Here is an 18,327-nt window from a genome sequence, read left to right on the forward strand (position 1 = left end):
AACAACACCAAGAGATGACCGTTACATTGTCCTCCAGGCGAAAAGAAACCGTTTTCAGTCAGCGAGCGCCATATCTCAGCAACTGTGCACAGCCACAGGACGACAAGTATCAAGATTTACAGTGGCCAGACGCCTTCGCGAAGGTGGCTTATTTGCTAGACGTCCTGAACGTTGCATACCTTCAAAAGTTAGCCATCGGCGGCATCGTTTAGAGTGGCGCAGAGAACACGAAACCTGGACACCTCATCAATGGAGTCACGTCCTCTTCACAGATGAGAGTCGTTTTAGTGCTACAAGCGATTCTCAACGTCAGTTGATCTGGAGAGAGGTTGGAGCTCGATTTCATCCCAATAACATCGCGGAAAGAGATCGTTACGGTGGTCCTGGAGTTGTCGTCTGGGGTGGCATTATGTTGAACGGGCGGACTGAGCTTCAGATCTTCGACCGAGGTTCTGTAACTGGAGACCGCTACTGCAATGAGGTAATCCTACCCCATGTGCGTCTGTTCCGAGGGGCCATTGGACCAGACTTCATTTTTATGGATGACAATGCCCGGCCACACCGTACTGCTAATGTTCAAGAGCTACTGGAAAGTGAAGATATCACACGAATGGATTGGCCAGCTTACTCTCCAGATCTAAATCCCATAGAGCATGTGTGGGATGCATTAGGGAGACGTCTTGCGACACGACAGTATCCTCCTGGTAACACCCATCAGCTGAAAGATGCGTTAAAGGAGGAATGGAGACGTTTACCCCAAGAACTCCTGGATAATCTGGTGCTTAGCATGGAGAGACGATGTCAAGCAACAATTACAGTAAGGGGAGGGCATATCCCATACCAGGGAACATCTGCCAGTTGTACTTACGCTTCTTCAGGCAATCATGTGTAACGCCACTATATGTGAAATAAAGCCTTTTTTTGTTCCATACCCTACTTTAAGCTTTATATTCATTTCTGCGCCATTATTATTTTACCATCGTTTAAGTACAAAATAATGTACATCATATTCAAATTTCATGTCAATCGGATGATTTCTTGTAGAGTTATGACTCAAAACGCACTTGTTGCTTAAGTTTTGCACACCAGTGTAAAACTTACCAGGAAGGTTAAAAGGAACATCAGACATTCTTGATGATTGAGGTCTAGGAGAATCTAAAAATTAATAAATTGTTTGGTTAATACATGATGATATGCAAACCAATTTCTTGATTTAACTCATTTTAGGCCAAGGATAGGAATTTTATAAAATGTGGTATTATTTTTATTGTGTATTAGAGCAACTAACTTTTTGCTATGGAAGAATTCTTAAGAAGACACAAAATAGAACTTACCAAGATGAGTTAAAAACATCAGTCCTTGTAAAAGAACGAGGTCTTGGAAAATCTAGAAAAAGACAAATATTTAAATATTAATTCAAAGTTTTAAACACAATTATCAGATAAAAATGTTAACGAACATTTAATAATGGAGAAAATATGTAGATCAACTACAATTAAGTTTCATATGCCTTTTAATCACCAAATATTTTATCTTAAAAATCATTGAATATTTTTTTAAACCCCATCAAAAAATACATGTTATGAAACATTTAGAAATACATATTATGAAACATTTGCATACCAGAAGTTTTAATTCTAAATAAATAAAAAAAGTAAACTAAGAATTAAAATATCAACACATATATATAAAACAGCTTCACATAGCAAGAGGCGAATGATGACAAATATATTTACCTGAACTTTAAACTTAGTGAAAAAAAATTCTCCGTACAGATTCAATAACTTACCAGAAGAGTTAGCAGATTTTTTGGTCATTAGGGATGACTGTGAATGTCGAACTTCAGAACCTGAAAAAAGACAATATTAACTTACTATATATTACTTCTTAGACTGAAATATGTGAAAGAGATATTTCAAGTTAAAATGTATTTACCCATGCATATAAGAAAAGAAATAATGCTAAATCAATAAATCTACTTAAAAACCAAATAAGAATACTAAAAATGAATGAAAAAGTGTTCTCATTATTTCTTTAAGTTTTCTTCTTATTCATATATGGCATGTCTTGAAAATGGGTGCCTGTTTTTGAGCAATTGACAAGCGAGGATTGTTATTTATAATTTGTAAATTTTAAGCTTTTAAAGTTTTTAAATAAGTAATAACTCTACCACTATTAAATTAGGTAATAAATCTACCTCTATTAAATTAAGTAATTAAAATGAGGAAGAACAATTAATTCAAGGTCTATCTATACTTTTTAAGACCCTGGTTACTTTGAACAGCTGCATTTCAAAGTTTTATTAATTTTATAAATAATCACCTTGCAAATATTCTTTTCCTGTGAAAGTCAAAGATGACGTTGAGGGAAAATTTATCACATCCAAAGATGGTGGCCTTTCATTCAAAAGTTAGACTATTAGAATTCAATTCTCACAGTACAGGAGGAAGCATCCGATGTGTCATCCGATGGAGAATCCGAAGAATCATTGTCGAGAAATTTAATTTTTCTCTTGCCTCTCCCATAATCCGTAGGATCCGAAGAAAGATCGTTTTTCTTCTTCCTTCCTCATATGATTCTATTAAAAAGAAAAATTTTTTTTTAAAAAAAAGTACTTCTTGAAATATTAAAATGTAGGAGAAAAAATTAATGAGTCAATACTGAAATAACGTAGTTAAATAAATATGCTACCATTTAAAGAATTTTAATGAGCTTGTACGTGCAAGTTTTAACTATTGTGCAACATTTTTTTATTTTTTGTGGGTAAAAACTCTTTATGTTTAAAAGTTAAACTAATTCAAGCATAATAATAAAATATAATAAATGTTATTAATAATTTTAAAGTAAAGTAAATAAAAAAGCAACTAAGTAATGCCTTAATTTATGATTACGAATAAAAGTAAAATAAAGTAAATACAAAAGTGAAACATCTAAATTTTAAAGTAAACATAAAATAATTTTTTATTTCCATTACTGATATTGAAAACCGTTTTTTGAAGAGTTTTCCTAAGTACTGTTTTAGCTCACTTATTCATTAATTTGTGGGTGTGTAAGCAAAAAGCCAAAGGTGACACATATGATCAGGAAATGGTTAAGATATGAAACTAAGCAATAAGCAGAAGAAATTCTAATAACTGCTTTTGAAATAATGAAATTAAAATGACAAAATGTAGACACTATTCTGTATAAAATTAGTTACACATATAGACATTTTGATCGTTTTCATATGATTCTTTTAAATATTAAATTTAACTAAAATATGTTATCAACATAAATATAATTCAAGAATTATTTTTAAGAAAATATGAATTATTGAGATAGTGAAAACAATGTAATTGTTTTTAGCAGTTAAAATCGATAGCCTGATTAAATTTAATATAATAGCTAATTAACTTTGCAACTTTTTATTAATTTTAAGACAGATTTTGAACAATCAATCATGTAAGGAGAAAAACTGAATTCATTGCAGCAAATGAAATGTCATTTTTTGTGGCTCTAATACTAAGCTCGTTAATACTAAATTAATTAAAATAATTGTAAAATAACTCACTTGCACTGCCTAAAACTACAATTGAATGCAGCTGCCAATCCTCTGTTGGGGACACAAGACATTTTATGAACTTTGACAGTACATCTGACTTAGTTGCAGAAGGTGGCCAAAAACATTTTTGTCAATGAATCCATGATTTCGGAATAAGCTCGCAAGCTCCAACCTCAAATGTTACAATTGCATACATTTTATCTATAGACGTGGCACAAAATATTTCATTTTATAAGTAGAACATCTAATGCAAATTTACAAGTAGAAAAAATCTAATCAAGACAATACAGTCAATTTAATCAAGACAATGCATACAATTTTAAAAAAATTGTGTGCATTCAAAAGAAAATACATACATAAGTAACTCTATACATAACAAACTAAGAAATAACCAATTATAATACAACTATTATTTAAGAATCCGACATGAGAGTCATCGAGCGACAACTGCAATTAGCTGTGAACAAGATCTTAGACTGGTGTGATCAGAATGGTCACACTCTTTCGCCATCTAAAAGTTGCTGTATCCATTTCTGCCGTAAACGCTCGATTCATAATGACCCTGACATCTCCATTCGAAACATTAATATACCAGTCGTGCCACACACGAAATTTTTAGGAGTCATTTTCGACAATAAACTAACTTTTATACCTCATATCAGGCTATTACGTAAACAATGCGAACAGAAACTGAACATTTTGCGTGTACTGTGTAATACATTTTGGGGAGCTGATCGCCTAGCCCTGCTACGCATATATCAAGCGCTGATACTTTCACGCCTTGACTATGCATGTGCAGTTTATGGCTCTGCAACCGCCTCCAATCTACGTATCTTAGATACCGTACACCATTCAGCTCTTCGCATTTGTTCGGGAGCTTTTCGTACATCTCCCGTTGAAAGTTTATACGTTGTCTGCAATCAAATACCATTAGATTTACATCGCATGAAGCTATCTCTCAGTTATTACTTTCGTATCATGTCCTCTAGATATCATCCACTAAAGCATTATGTAATTTCATCAAGCTTGGAGAGATTATATGCAGCTAGATCTTCTCACGTCCGTCCATTTCATGCTCGCATGCGTTTACTCATTCAAACTTTTGACATTTGCAAATCACCATCGCAATCAGTGGATCATCTTCTCATACCTCCATGGAACATTATACCATATCAATTTTATTCCCCTTTTATGATGTATAATAAATCTAATGTTGCACCCATTATCTTCCAGCAACTATTCATTTCTCATCGTCATCAATATTCAGAGTATGTACCTGTGTTTACTGACGGATCAAAATCTGCGGGTTATGTGGGCTGTGGCGTCATTATAGCTGATGATACCTATAGCTACAGAATCCCAAGTATTTGCTCCGTCTTTACTGCTGAAGCTGCTGCCATTCTCTTGGCACTGCGGCTGATTTCCACTCGCTCTACAAGGAAATATTGCATATACTCCGACAGTATGAGTGTTTTGAGGCAGTTGGAAAATTTTAACAGTGACACTCACCCGATTTTATGTTTTATTAATCACTTGTTGATAACCCTCCACAAAAATAGATTTCATATTTTACTCTGTTGGATACCGAGTCACGTCGGTATACCTGGGAACGACTTAGCTGATTCGGCTGCACGATCTGCTACCTCTGTCTTAACTCTATCTATACCTTTCTCGGACACAAAAACTTATATTCGACAGTTCATCACATCTGTTTGGCAACAACAATGGGATCTAAAGATTTATAACAAGTTGCACTCAATAAAAACAGATTTTAACCCTTATCCTGTATTGAGTCTGCGACATGCAGATGTAAAGTTAAATCGTCTCCGAATCGGCCACACTCGGCTGACACACTTACATTTGTTATTTGGGGAACCTCCACCCCAATGCAACACCTGTAAAGTTTTACTAACTATTCACCATATTTTAATCATCTGCCCATGTTTTAACCGTCATCGACTAACCTTTTTTGGTAGTTCTATTTTAACTCTGCAGGATTTGTTAGGTGACTCCCATCATCCTAACATTTTTGCGTTTCTACGCGCGATTGGTCTTTTATCTTGTATATAACTGTTTTATCCTTTTTATCTACTTTTACTCACTTTTGAAATACCTCTGTCACGTTGTATCTAGTTTTATTAATTCCGTGTGACTTTTGATGAGGAAAATTTGTATTATACATTTACCTTATTTTAAAACCGTTTGTTTGGCGCAGCATGTCCTTTTTTGGACTTTGTGCCATTAAACCCTACATTCAATCAATCAATCAATTTAAGAATAAAATAATTTAAATTTAATAACTACAGTTAAATTCTTACTTGAATTAAAAAACACATATAACTCATATAAATATATAAAAATGCAATTAATACAAAACAAAGAAGCTTAGCACTCTGGATTTTATAAATATTTGATATTTAAAATTGCTAATTGAAATTTTGTCTTGTAAAACAACTAAATATCAGAAAAAAATGAATGAAACATCTAGTCTAGATAAAAAATTTTTTCTTAAAGATTACAATTTATAGAATTTCAACTTTCATTTAAAGGAATTAAAATTTGGGGGCAGATAAAAACTTTAAATTTTTTTCACTGATCCAAATATATATACATTTAACACAAAATAATGAAATATAACTTATTTACAAAAACTAATAATAAAAATTCTAAGTTAAATGCAATATGGGAAAAACAATATCTTTTTGACGATAATGAAATAAACAACATTTAACTTTAATTTCATTAATGTGCCAAGATTTTATGCACGATAACGAATCAACCAAAAAAAAATGTTCAAAAGAGAAGAATTACATGGAATTGTATAAAAGTCTCTTTTGGAATCGTACTGACGCCCAACAACATAAAGATTCTTATCACGAGAAAAGCTGAAATTTTCGATAAGCACGATGAAACCGTCATTTAGCATACAACAATTGTTTGGCCTTTTATTTTGCAGTTTTGAACCTTTCAGGATTATCTCTGAATAATGCGGTCCACGGCAAATGTTAGTAGTAATCCCTTCTTTTCGTTCTTTAATTAATTTAAAATAAGTTGCAGAAGAAATTTCTACACTACTCAAAGTGAGCTCTGCTATTCTTCTATGTAACTGTTGCAATGGTCTAAAAAGTTTTTTTCAATTTGTGGAGATAACTTTCAAAAGGAAAGGCACTGAACTTGTCCAAGCATCCAAATCTTTTAACGTCTGAAGGCAAATGGATCAATCCATGAACATTAAATGACACAAATTCTTCGCCATATATTTTAATGAATGTTTCGATAAATGATTTCAATAAAGATTCTGCATAAGAATTCAGCATGGAACTTAGAGAATTATGGCACAAAATCAAAACTGCAGTATGTAACGACATAAAATTTAAATAAACATTAGGATACCATGCAAATTGACCGGGCCTGTATATAAAATAAATTGCCGAAACTCTGTTGCCTTCCACCGATCTATTTCCTTCAATGATCTCGGCTTACGAGGAAATTCAGCTGGTAGTTGAGCTCTTAAGCTTTCGAGAGCAGATGAAATTTCATTTACCTTCCTTGAAGGTAAAAACGGCAAGATAAATCTCCTTTTAACCAAAAGTTAAGAAGCTTTCGAACTACACCAAGGCATACCATGTGCATATAATCAAAAGGTACCTGGGTAACTAAATTAAAGTGGTCAAGATGATCAAAATAAGTGTATGAATTATGAAATTCATCATCCAGATAAGCTCGAAATGATTCATTCGTTCTAAGAGGCCAATTTTCTCCCAGAAAAGCAACTCTTCCATTAATAACCTCCCCTTCGATCATACATTTGGGCAACAAGAATACCCATTACGACCTTTCGTATTCATAATAAAGGCTCGGGCTGGAGTGTCACAAATGAGACCCTCTAAAGCAATATTTATTGATTTGCCTTGGCTATTCAAACCATCTTTACAAAATTTTTTTATTTCATCAACGAATGGTTTGATGAACTCATTTGGCTTTTGTTTGCCATAAAATATCCCAGCTGTAAAAATATCAGAAAAAATTTCAAAACATACTTTAATGAGAATGGGCCAAATCTGACTAGATCCACTTTTGGAAATGGGTAATCCATCTACATTTGCAAATAAATTGATTCTGCAAATTTTGCTAACATCTAATTTTTTTGCAAATATATAGGATAAACCATTTTCAACACAAAGATGTGTATAGTCTCCACCATTTATACTTTTAATCTTGGTACTACGTGGCGTTTTTAGAAATGTCCGAGTATCTCTAGGGAGCTTATCCACATTATGACGATTGAATAGCTTCAACAAATCAGTGATAGCATTATTCTCTAGACGGTGGCGAAGTATTATCTCTTTAAACTCTCCACTAAAAGTCTCATTCCTTGCATTGGCACAAATGGTGTTTTTCTCAATGTAGTCAGAACTTTCAGAATCAGTTTTGGAGCCAGAATCTTCATTTATTTCATCATCAGAAGCTATTATATCACAGTCCGAACTTTCAAATTTTTGTAGTTCAAGCTTTCCAGAACTTACAGATGGATTTTGATTTACAGAATACAAATCACCAGAAGCTTCTTGAAGCAATCTTATTTCGCAATCTACACTTTCTTTAATCTTTCGATTTAAATGTTGCCTAGAATATTTATTTATCTTTATTGGAGCCATATTAATTTTAAAAAAACATTAACTGCAGAAACCACGTAGAAATTTATAAACAGATGGATGGATAGGATTGAATCGTATCGAACTTACTCAATCTAGGACAAAAAAAAACAGCAACCCTTTTGCCTGGTTACCAAATTGGCTACGTATCTCTAATTTTAAAAATCCCAATACACTTAATTTAAAGAAACAATTATGTAGAAAAAAGTAAAATAACAATATACTAAATATTGAAGACGAATAGCAACATTGAAATAAATTTAAAATGTCATTTTATCTGTAATTAGAAGAAATGATTTATTTAGGGTTACCAAAAAAACGCGCCAAATAACAAGTTGAAAGTAAAGAAAGAAAACGAAATCAATAGAAAGAATGAATTATCAGAACAGATTAAATTTGCCTCACGCTATAATAAAAATAAAGCTTCCACAATTATTATGAAAAAATTAAATAACCACGCATGTAACCATTTAAATTGCAATTGAGATATTAAAGATAATCATGGGATTCAAGCACACTTAGAAATCAATAGATTACAAAAAAGGAAAGATAAACAAAAAAGAAACTAATAAAGATATTTGAGCTTATAAATACCTTATTAAGATTTCACTAGCAGTTGCAGAATTTTTTTTTTACTGGGTAAGCGAAATAACACTAACGGTAAAGTTCAAGTTAACACGCATGCGCTGAACGATGATCCTACATGATTCCTAAAACACTCCTCTGCAAGGCTTGTCCTATTGCTGTCTTATTTGTGATTTCCTGCGAAATTCTTTTCTTCTGACACTCTGCGGATATAACTGTTCCAGGAGTGTTCGGAATGTTTTGGGTTGTGTTTAGGACAAGATTTGCTGTATGGGCAGTTAACATGCACAGTAATTTTAAAAAACAAAAATGAATTTAAGGAGTAAGAAAATTTTTTAAAATGTTACCTCTTATAATTCACTGCACCTACTCCGTCTCCATAGTCTAAGTAACTTTCACAAACGTTGAAATTTTTTTTTTCTGCTACTAAAGGGAGGCATTAAAAAGGTTGAGAATCTGTGGAGTAGCTAGAGAATAACAAAAATAATGTTTATAGGGGCTTCACTTATTACGGTAAGGCTTTTTGTCACTTAGTGCAAGAGTCATATTAGGCTATATCGCTCTTCACACATGATAAAAGTAATGTCAAAGGGTAAAAAACGAACTAAATCATTGAGTAAAAACCTTTATTCGAAAAATAAAACATAAAATTTTTGTGAATGCCATCACCAATTAAAAATATTTTATTTCTCGTTAAATGTGTGTTTACTGTTTATCAAGGAAACAAATTAACACTAGGTTTACGGACGTTTCTTATATACCTATCTCTAAGAAAACGCGTCAATTTGACGCATGAACGAATACATATGTATATACGAATACATATTTAATAAATTCAATTTAGTAGATTTTTATCCACCACTATTTCTAAATAATTTGTAGGCTTATATAATTCGCCACTTTATATTTGCGAAATTTACTTAGTAGTTATCTACCGTTTTCTTTAATTATTTTGGCGTGTCCGGAGCAGTTGGCATCTCTGCTGTTAGAAAGCAGTGCAATTATATATTATAAGAAAAATATGAGATATATATTTATGAAATATTCTAGTATTTTATTTTTCAATACTCGAACTAAGCAAATGAAACCTTCAAAATCTGACACTCTGACATCAATTGACATTCTGCGTTTCTTCTTTCTATTATTGCTTATCGGCAACAGTTGTTTTTCGCTTGTTTCATTTGAGATAACGATATCGGATAACGGATCGGAGTATTGTGGGTACATTCCTATTTATTATTAATGTGATGTTTGCATGTTACTCACAATTTTGTCTAAATTACGATCGTGTGAAATTGGCTCATATCCGTAGAGATAGGTATACCCCAAAGAGAGTTTCAATATTTCAACGCTTTTGAAGAAAATAGACTTCAATATATACTTACCTCGATCATTGGATAAAAGTCATTGCAAGAGATTAAAAAAAAAATTCAAATGTGTTTTGTAATTTTCCTTACAAAACTCGAAATCCGTCAAAATGACGCGTCCTGTAAACCTAGTGTTAATGTTTATGGAAGTAATTGGTAATTATAAAAGATGTGTAGATTCAACTAAATTTCACATTAAGAAAAATTTAACAAAGGTTATGAGCCTCTTTTGGACCTTGTGGCCCTACATCCACTTCGATTCAGAAAAGGTTATGAAACTGTAGTACATTTTACTTTCATAAAAAACTGTTAAATGTTACTGATCAAAAGTATATGTTGAAAGAAAAGAGGGATTGAGATTATTTTTATTTTCTTTATGTGTTTTTGTTCTACAAGTATATTTATGGCCATTAACAGTCTCAAATATGTAACAATTGCTATTGAAGATATTTTTCAAAAATATCGGGTGCTTGGTTAGGTTATTTATCGAAACTATACGATATAAGTATACAACATGCTTTGATTTGTTTCGAATGCAACTGGCTTATGATGTTTTACTATATTTTCATTTTATCTGATTTTATTCTCTTTTGAACAGTAAGTTTCGTCTTGTTTAGTTTTATAAACTCCATGTGATTTTAGTCAGAAAAATTTGTAGTAAGCATTTTACTTTAAGATTTATTTTAAAACCGTTCGTTTGGCACAGCAAGCCCTTTTGTGGAGTTTGTGCCATTCAACCCTACATACAATTCAATTCAATTTATTAGTTTCGGGGAAAAAAAGTTAAGTGAAATATATTAGAAAATAGATGGTTTTTATGAAAACACCATCTATCAACTTCATAGATGTCACTGGCTGAAAGTAAGAGATGCCGTAGAAGCGAAGCTTGACCCCGACTCGCCTCCGAAAGGAGGCATCCGGGAAGACTGATAACCATCGTTGGTGAACCCTCGAATCGTCCGGTGGACCCAGCGGTGCATGGACACAAGGTTCCATGGCCCCGAGGCACGCCCGACAAAAGCAACCCTGTCGTTCGACGGACAGAGGAGGCCGAAGGGACAAGCCCGAGACGGGTGCGGTGGTGCCATGTTCGGCTGCAAACGACTCACTAAAAGTGTGGCACCGAGAGACGACCGCCACGCCACGACCCAACGAGGCATCCTCTGACTGGAAGGTTCCAAAAACCTCAACAATTTTATTATAAAACACATTATAACAAATGGACCACCAACTCGGTGATCAAACAAACAACATTAAATTAAATTAAAATCAATTACAAGCATTAGCACCCCAGGAAGGGATGGAGGACGCCATAAAACGGCTCACAAAGATTGGGTCAATATTTGATGTGATGTCTGAGGACTGCAATTGCTCTTTGGAACGATGGGCAAGTTCTTTGGTTTGCTGAGTGATTTACATTGAGCTTTAAACCGAGTCTTCGGTTTGCTTCCTCACAGTTTACGCATTTGCTCTTATTTTTGCAGTTATTTCTCTTGTGCCCTTCTCCGCCGCAATTTGCGCAGAATTCCTCCTTAATACAGTCTCGTGCCATGTGTCCGAAGCGGTTGCACTTGTAACACCTTAGAGGTCTTAGGTATTCTAAAAGATTCTAAAGTATTCTAAGAGATGCCGTAGAAAATCAACAATGAATTTTCAAATAAATACATGCATGAAATATTTCTACAATAGGACACAAAAACTAATTTAAGAAATGGTTTTCTCGTAATAATAAAAATAGTAATAAATGCATTTAAACGGAGAAAGAAAAGAGATGTTGTAGAACCATTGAAACCTAAAGAATCTTCATGGACTTACAAAACTGAAATATGAAATGAATAATAAAGAGAAAGATAAATAGATTTATGTTCTTTATATCGTATACTGTTATTATATATTTTGATGACTATTCATAGTCATCTTATAAAAACCCAATGAAATTTGTCACGTATAAATATAATTTACAGTATTATAGTCTAGAAAATTATATCTTCCTGTATAACCATACAAGGAAGGAAAATTAATAGTTAGTTTAAGTGAATCTCGATCTAAAACAATTTACAGTAAACATTTTAGTAGTACAATCGAAAGGAAAAAATGTATATGATATGAAATAGGAAATTCAATATCATTACGATATTGAAATAGGTTTCGTAGAAACACAGGAAACTGAAGAAGTGAAATTAGCTATCGAAAGGAATTTTGAAATGTTGGAATATTTCATAAGTATTGCATTCTGAAAAGAAATCAAATAAGCTATTGAAATAAATTATGTTAGGCTTTTAAAAGCAAAATTAGAAATGAATGATAAACTCAAAGAATATAGAGACTTTGAAACTAGCAAATAATACGAATTAAATGCTAAACCAGTGTTTCCCAACGTGGGGCCCACGCCCCACCGGGGGCCAATTTAATTGCAAAGGGGGGCAATTCAAAAATGGACTCGACATGAGTTTAAACCTTTTGCTCTGGACCATTTAAATGCAATGCGAGATTTCGGTGACAAAATCGAAAGAAAAGAGCAAATTCTTAAATAATTGCGGTCAATAATTGCGGTATTATGTGACTGAGGGATTTTTTAAGTGACAAACCTGGAATGAAGTATCTGTTTACAGTCGATGGTAAAGCATTTGTGAGTTATTTAGTCAATATCTTTGAAAAACTGAATATATTAAATAAGAAACTTCAAGGAACAAATAAAACCTTGTTGATGCAAAAGTGAAGATATTTGGTTTCATTACCCTTATTGAGTTGTGTCAGACATATATTAACAACAAAAACTTAGAACAGTTTAATTGACTCCAAAAATGTGAAGTAAATGATACCCCTTTACTTGTTACTGTCTATCATCTGAAAATTCTATCGGCTGATTTAAAAGAAAGATATTCTGATTTAAAATGTGCAAGAAAACTATTGTTACCGATTCCCTCCTCATATTTAGCTGAATGTGGATTTAGTGCTGTAAATAATTTTATTGGTAAAAAAAATCGTCTAGATATAACACAATGGGGAGACTTGAGACTGAGGCTAACCAAATTGGAACCTAAGATAAAAATCTACGTGCAGCAAGCATCAAGGGCAAGAATCTCACTTAATTAAAATATTAAATTATTATAGAAAAATATTTATTAAAATTATTTCGAATTTGAATTTTAGTTCTTCATTATATGTTCTGAAAATTTACTTACTTTGTTTCGCTAACAATTTCCTAAGTTTCTTAAGTGAACAATTCGATTTTTTAATATTAAAAATTATGTATATGTTACATAGGGGGGCATAAGAATTTTAGAAAGACTTAGGTGGAGCATGGTACAAAAAAGGTTGGGAAACACTGTGCTAAACACTACAAGAAAACTGTTAAAGATGTATATAGAATTTGATACATTGGGAAAAAAACCAGGTTAAAGATTTATGTTAGTTTTGTTTCTTTATAGCATGGGGCAACTTTGGACAGAAAGAAAATGTGTTTAAAATAAAAATTTTATAGAATTAGAAGATTTTTATAAAATAATACTTGATGGGGAAATTAAAGATTTAAAATCATTTCTACGACCCATGTTTGCACAGAAATGTTTTATAACTATGAAGATGAATGCATTAAAAACAATTTTTATACAATTTTATGCATATCAATCTTTACAATTAGTTCTGCTAATAGAAAGTTGCATGAAATACTCGACAAATTGGGTGAAAAAGTAAAGTATTATGATACAATTGGTATAGTATTCTATATAGATGACAGAAGCAATACAGTTCAAACAGGTCGTATGTCAAGGAAGTTAAAAGACAAATATGGATATTAGAGCCATTAAAAGATTATGCGTGTAGAGTAAATGATAAAACTGTAAAATGAGTTACGTAAGTGAAACAACACTAATTTTCAATGAAAGAATGAAAATAATTGCAGGTGAAACAGTTTATTGAAATGTAGAAATAAATCAGTTTAAAATGTAAAGTGGCAGATCTTCTCAAGTAAGTGAAATGAATAAAAAAGACTTTTTTCGAATTTCAGAAGATTTCAATACTGTACCTTTCGGCTTTTAAATATTCAATAAAACGTTTTCAAATGAATGGAAAAATTCAATTCACTGAAATCAAAAATTGAAGGAATTGAAGCCTAGGATATGTAATCTGATATAATTGAGAAAAAGTAAATATGAAATTTGGTGATTCTATACTTGTAAATTTAGAAGAGGTAGAAATAGAATATTTTGTTCGAAAAAAAAATAGAACTTTCAGAGAGAATTTAATGAAATTAATCGTAGTGACGATAAAGGTATCGTAGCGTAGTGAAGACATGGTTGATGAAAATATGAATATACTTTTATGGATGAGATATAAAATAATTTATTTCTGTTATTTTCTTTATCATCATTTTAGTTAACCTTGTGAAACAAAAGAAATGACTATTTTATTTCCTGACATGGCAATAAATTCACAATAAGGATTTTTTATATAAGAAAATTGGATTTTTTTTATGATTTCCAATTATTAAGATTAAATATAGTTATTAGAATCAAATATGTAATTTTTTATGGTTATTTTTTTAATTTTTAATATCCTATGAAACCTCATGAAAAAGAGGTCTGGCATCTTTAAAGTTTGTTATTTTGTATACGAGTCTTAAAAATAAAAGTGCGTCATAGTATGGGTCATACACTACTTCTAAACACCAAGGGCTGCACCAAAAGTATAGAGATAAACGCATAGAAAGTTGTTTAAGAAATAGGGACTAAGGAAAGATTGGAACAAAAATTGAAAAAAAGTTTATAAAATGAGACAGCTTTTAAAATTTATTTACATGTTATAAGTGATCAAGAGCATTTATGGATTGAAGCAAGCTTCAAGAGTTTGGAATGAATTCTTCAAAAGTTTCGCTGTGAATTGTGGTTTGAAACAATCAAACTCAGATCCCTGTTTGTTTTTTAATGATGAGAAATCAATTTATCTCATTGTGTATGTTGATGATGGAATTATTGCATCGCTAGATGAAAGTATTGTAAAACAATTCTTATAGAAACTTAAAAGTGATTCTAGTTTTGTGATTGGTAAGGCCAACTACTTTCTAGGTATGCAAATTGAATGCCTTGATGATGGTGGTATATTTATACACCAGGAAGCTTACTGTAAGAAAATTTTGAATAGGTTTGAAATGAATGAGTGCAATTCAGTAAGTACTCCAATGGAAAAAGGTAGTATTACCACTGATCAATCAGAACCCCTCCCAGCTGTTGTGCCTTATCGTGAAGCTATTGATAGCTTGATGTTCTTAGCAATTGTTTCCAGGCCTGATATATCGTATGCAATTGGAGTGTTATCTCAGGTCTTAGACAAGCCTCAGCAGGTGCACTGGAATATGACCAAAAGAATTAAACGTTACCTGAAAGGAACTGAAAAATGTGGGATTCTGTTCCAAAGTAAGAAAGATTCTCAGATTACTCTTCAGTGTTATACTAACTCTGATTATGCAGGAGATCCTCTTTCGAGAAGATCCACTTCAGGAATGATTTTCCTATCTAATGGTGGTGCTGTTTCATGGAGGAGCCAACGACAAAACTGCATTGCTCTTTCAACTACTGAAGCTGAATTTGTTGCAGCTAGTCAAGCTGCAAAGGTGGCCATTTGGTTAGGTAATCTTTTAAGAGAATTACAGTGTATTTCTACAATACCAGTCCTACAAATGAACAACCCAAAGTGCTATGAGATTAGTGAAAAACCCTGAATTTCATCACAGAACCAAACATATCGACATCAGATATAAGTTCATACGTGAACAATATGAATCAAAACAACTAGATGTTAATTATTGTAATAGTGATATGCAAATTGCTGATATCTTAACTAAACCTATAGTGAAAGACAGGTTTCTAAAGCTCAGAAATTTAATTGGAATACATAATCTTAATTAAGTGTATCTGTGTATTTATGTTAATATTTATAGTGCTATATACTATTTAAGTTTTTATTGTGTAATCTTTGCTTTTCAATGTGCTTAAGAAGACAAATATTGCTATTAGTAGTGTTTTGATTTAGGGGAAGTGTTAAAATGATAATCAAAACCTTTAATCGTAATCGTTTACCTATTTTGTATTTTTGTGTTTTGGCAACGCCTCTCTGCTTGTAGATCTGTGTGTTTACAAACAAGCTGCGTGCCGGCTGTGTGCTAATTTGTTTCTTAATTATTTAATCTAGTATCTAATAAATTTATGTCAACTGTTAATGTCTATGTGAATTATTTATAATTGAGAGAACACGTAACACATTTAAAGTTTTTTCACAACGTTTTCTAAGATAAAGAATATGGGTCAGAAAAGTGAGTGTGTTGTCAAAAATCACGCCTAAATATTTTGTTTTCGAAACAGTATGTATATTAACGTTATGAATAGAAATAACAGGATCATTGTGTAAACTGCGTAATTGACAAAAATGTATGCAAGAGCTTTTAGTGGGTGAAAGTGTGTGGCCATTTTACTCACACCATTTTGAAATCTTATTGAGAGCCAGCTGGAGTTGACGCTCAATAACGCGCATATTAGAGCCAGAACGGAAAACATTTAAATCGTCAACATAAAGTGAGCCAAACACATGAGGTGGTAATACGTTCGAAATGAGCACCTTCGACTTGAATGAAGAGGTCTGAAAACGTAGAACCCAGTTTAACACGAAAATACCATTTCATCAGAAAGTTCTTCAGGAAGATGGGTAAATTACTACTGAGTTCCATATCGTAGAGCATCTTAAGAATTCCGTATCACCATGTCCGATCGTAAGCCTTCTCAATATCGACGAAGATAGAGACAAAATGGTTACATCGGACAAAGGCGTTACGAATTCTTGACTCTAAAGCAATAACCAGACCTCCAGTAGACCTCCCCTTTTCGAAAACTACTCTGCAACCCAGGTATATGATGGTTCTTTTCTAGGAAATATACTAAGCGGGTATTAATCATGCGCTCAAAGGACTTTCCCAGGCAGCTTGTTAACGCTATAGGGAGATAGCTTTCCGGTTCCTTAGAATCATTGCCTGGTTTCAATATGGGGTTCACAATTGCTCGCGACAACATGATGGATAAGTCTGTACCTTCCATATTCTATTAAATAGAACCAGGACGTTACACAAAGACGTAATCATGGAGCTAGGAGTAAGTGGAGAAGACACTCCCATTAGCCCACTCCTTTCAAGGTGAAGCAACCGCGAGAATTTTCCGCCATCTTACTTGCTGCGTCGTTGTGCGCTCATACATCTATCTATTTCTAGTTAATCCATGCTTTTAAACGAAGCTTGGAGGGCGGTTTTGAAGGGTTCATAATTTGATTTAAAGTGTCGAGTTTAGTCTTTTAAGTTAAATAAGGGATCCATCCATCCAAGCTTTCTCCATTTTTTATTTAGCCGTTAGAATTTTCGTATTTCTAACTTTTAGAAAAAACATTTCAACTTGACAGAATTTTTGAAACAAATGGAATTCTTAGTAAAGTTAATATTAGGTCAAGTTCATTTAACAATCACTATGCACTTTTCAAAACAATTTCAAGAAGATAAAAAAGTTTATTATCTAGAAATTTAAAATTTATATTACTCTGATAGTTTTAATTCATAGGTCCATAAAGTCAGGTAACTAATTATTTTAAGAANCATTATGAAGTGGATGGATATTATTGTAATTTAACGTCAAGTATTTTAAGATGAGTCAAGTATGAATTCATCGTCGGAAGGGACAATTCTACGTCAACATCCATCTCCTTCAGAGCATCAGAATTGGATTGATTGACGTACTGATTGATCTCTCTTCTTCCGAGATATGTCAGGTTTTTTACTTAGGGGTATTTTCGTTGATACAAGCTGCTGGGGGAAAAGTAGGGTTCGTCCTGAGTTGTCAATTTTGGAAGTCTTTTTAGAAGGAGGAGATGTTGTTCTGTTTGATGTTGATGGTGTTTTAAAGTTAAATTTTGTTTTTTTAGTAGTATTTTTAACCTGCTGAAAGGTGGAAGGTCCGTTTGCGTATTGACAAAGCAAAATGAACTCTTGGCTACTGCAGAATAGGACACACCCGGACGAGGAGTGACTATTCGGTGGGCTTCATTGAAGGCCACGTTTTGCAATACTTTGACACTTTGTATCTCTTTCTCTTGGGATCATTTTGGACAACTCCAGGAGCATGAGCTCCCTTACAGCTAATGTAAA

General features: G+C 32.8%; 2 protein-coding genes and 1 long non-coding RNA gene across 3 annotated transcripts; 2 read left to right on the forward strand and 1 right to left on the reverse strand.

Annotated features, from left to right (window-relative positions):
• Positions 1-1,261: 1,261 nt before the first annotated feature.
• Positions 1,262-3,742, reverse strand: LOC107440686 (uncharacterized). The gene is made up of 4 exons (XR_006225749.2): positions 3,551-3,742; positions 2,323-2,578; positions 1,790-1,849; positions 1,262-1,386 (listed from the first exon to the last, which is right to left on the reverse strand). It is a non-coding gene; the product is annotated as an uncharacterized lncRNA (long non-coding RNA).
• A 225-nt stretch (positions 3,743-3,967) lies between these two features.
• On the forward strand, positions 3,968-5,611 carry LOC122270357 (uncharacterized). The gene has a single exon (XM_043047387.2). It carries the CDS (start codon positions 3,968-3,970, stop codon positions 5,609-5,611), a length of 1,644 nt encoding a protein of 547 aa, XP_042903321.1.
• A 9,605-nt stretch (positions 5,612-15,216) lies between these two features.
• LOC122270358 (uncharacterized) lies at positions 15,217-15,867 on the forward strand. The gene has a single exon (XM_043047388.1). The coding sequence runs from the start codon at positions 15,217-15,219 to the stop codon at positions 15,865-15,867; it is 651 nt and encodes a 216-aa protein (XP_042903322.1).
• The last annotated feature ends 2,460 nt before the right edge of the window (positions 15,868-18,327 follow it).

The sequence above is a fragment of the Parasteatoda tepidariorum genome, unplaced genomic scaffold, assembly GCF_043381705.1.
Source record: "Parasteatoda tepidariorum isolate YZ-2023 unplaced genomic scaffold, CAS_Ptep_4.0 HiC_scaffold_440, whole genome shotgun sequence".
In the NCBI taxonomy this organism is placed as follows: Eukaryota; Metazoa; Arthropoda; class Arachnida; order Araneae; family Theridiidae; genus Parasteatoda; species Parasteatoda tepidariorum.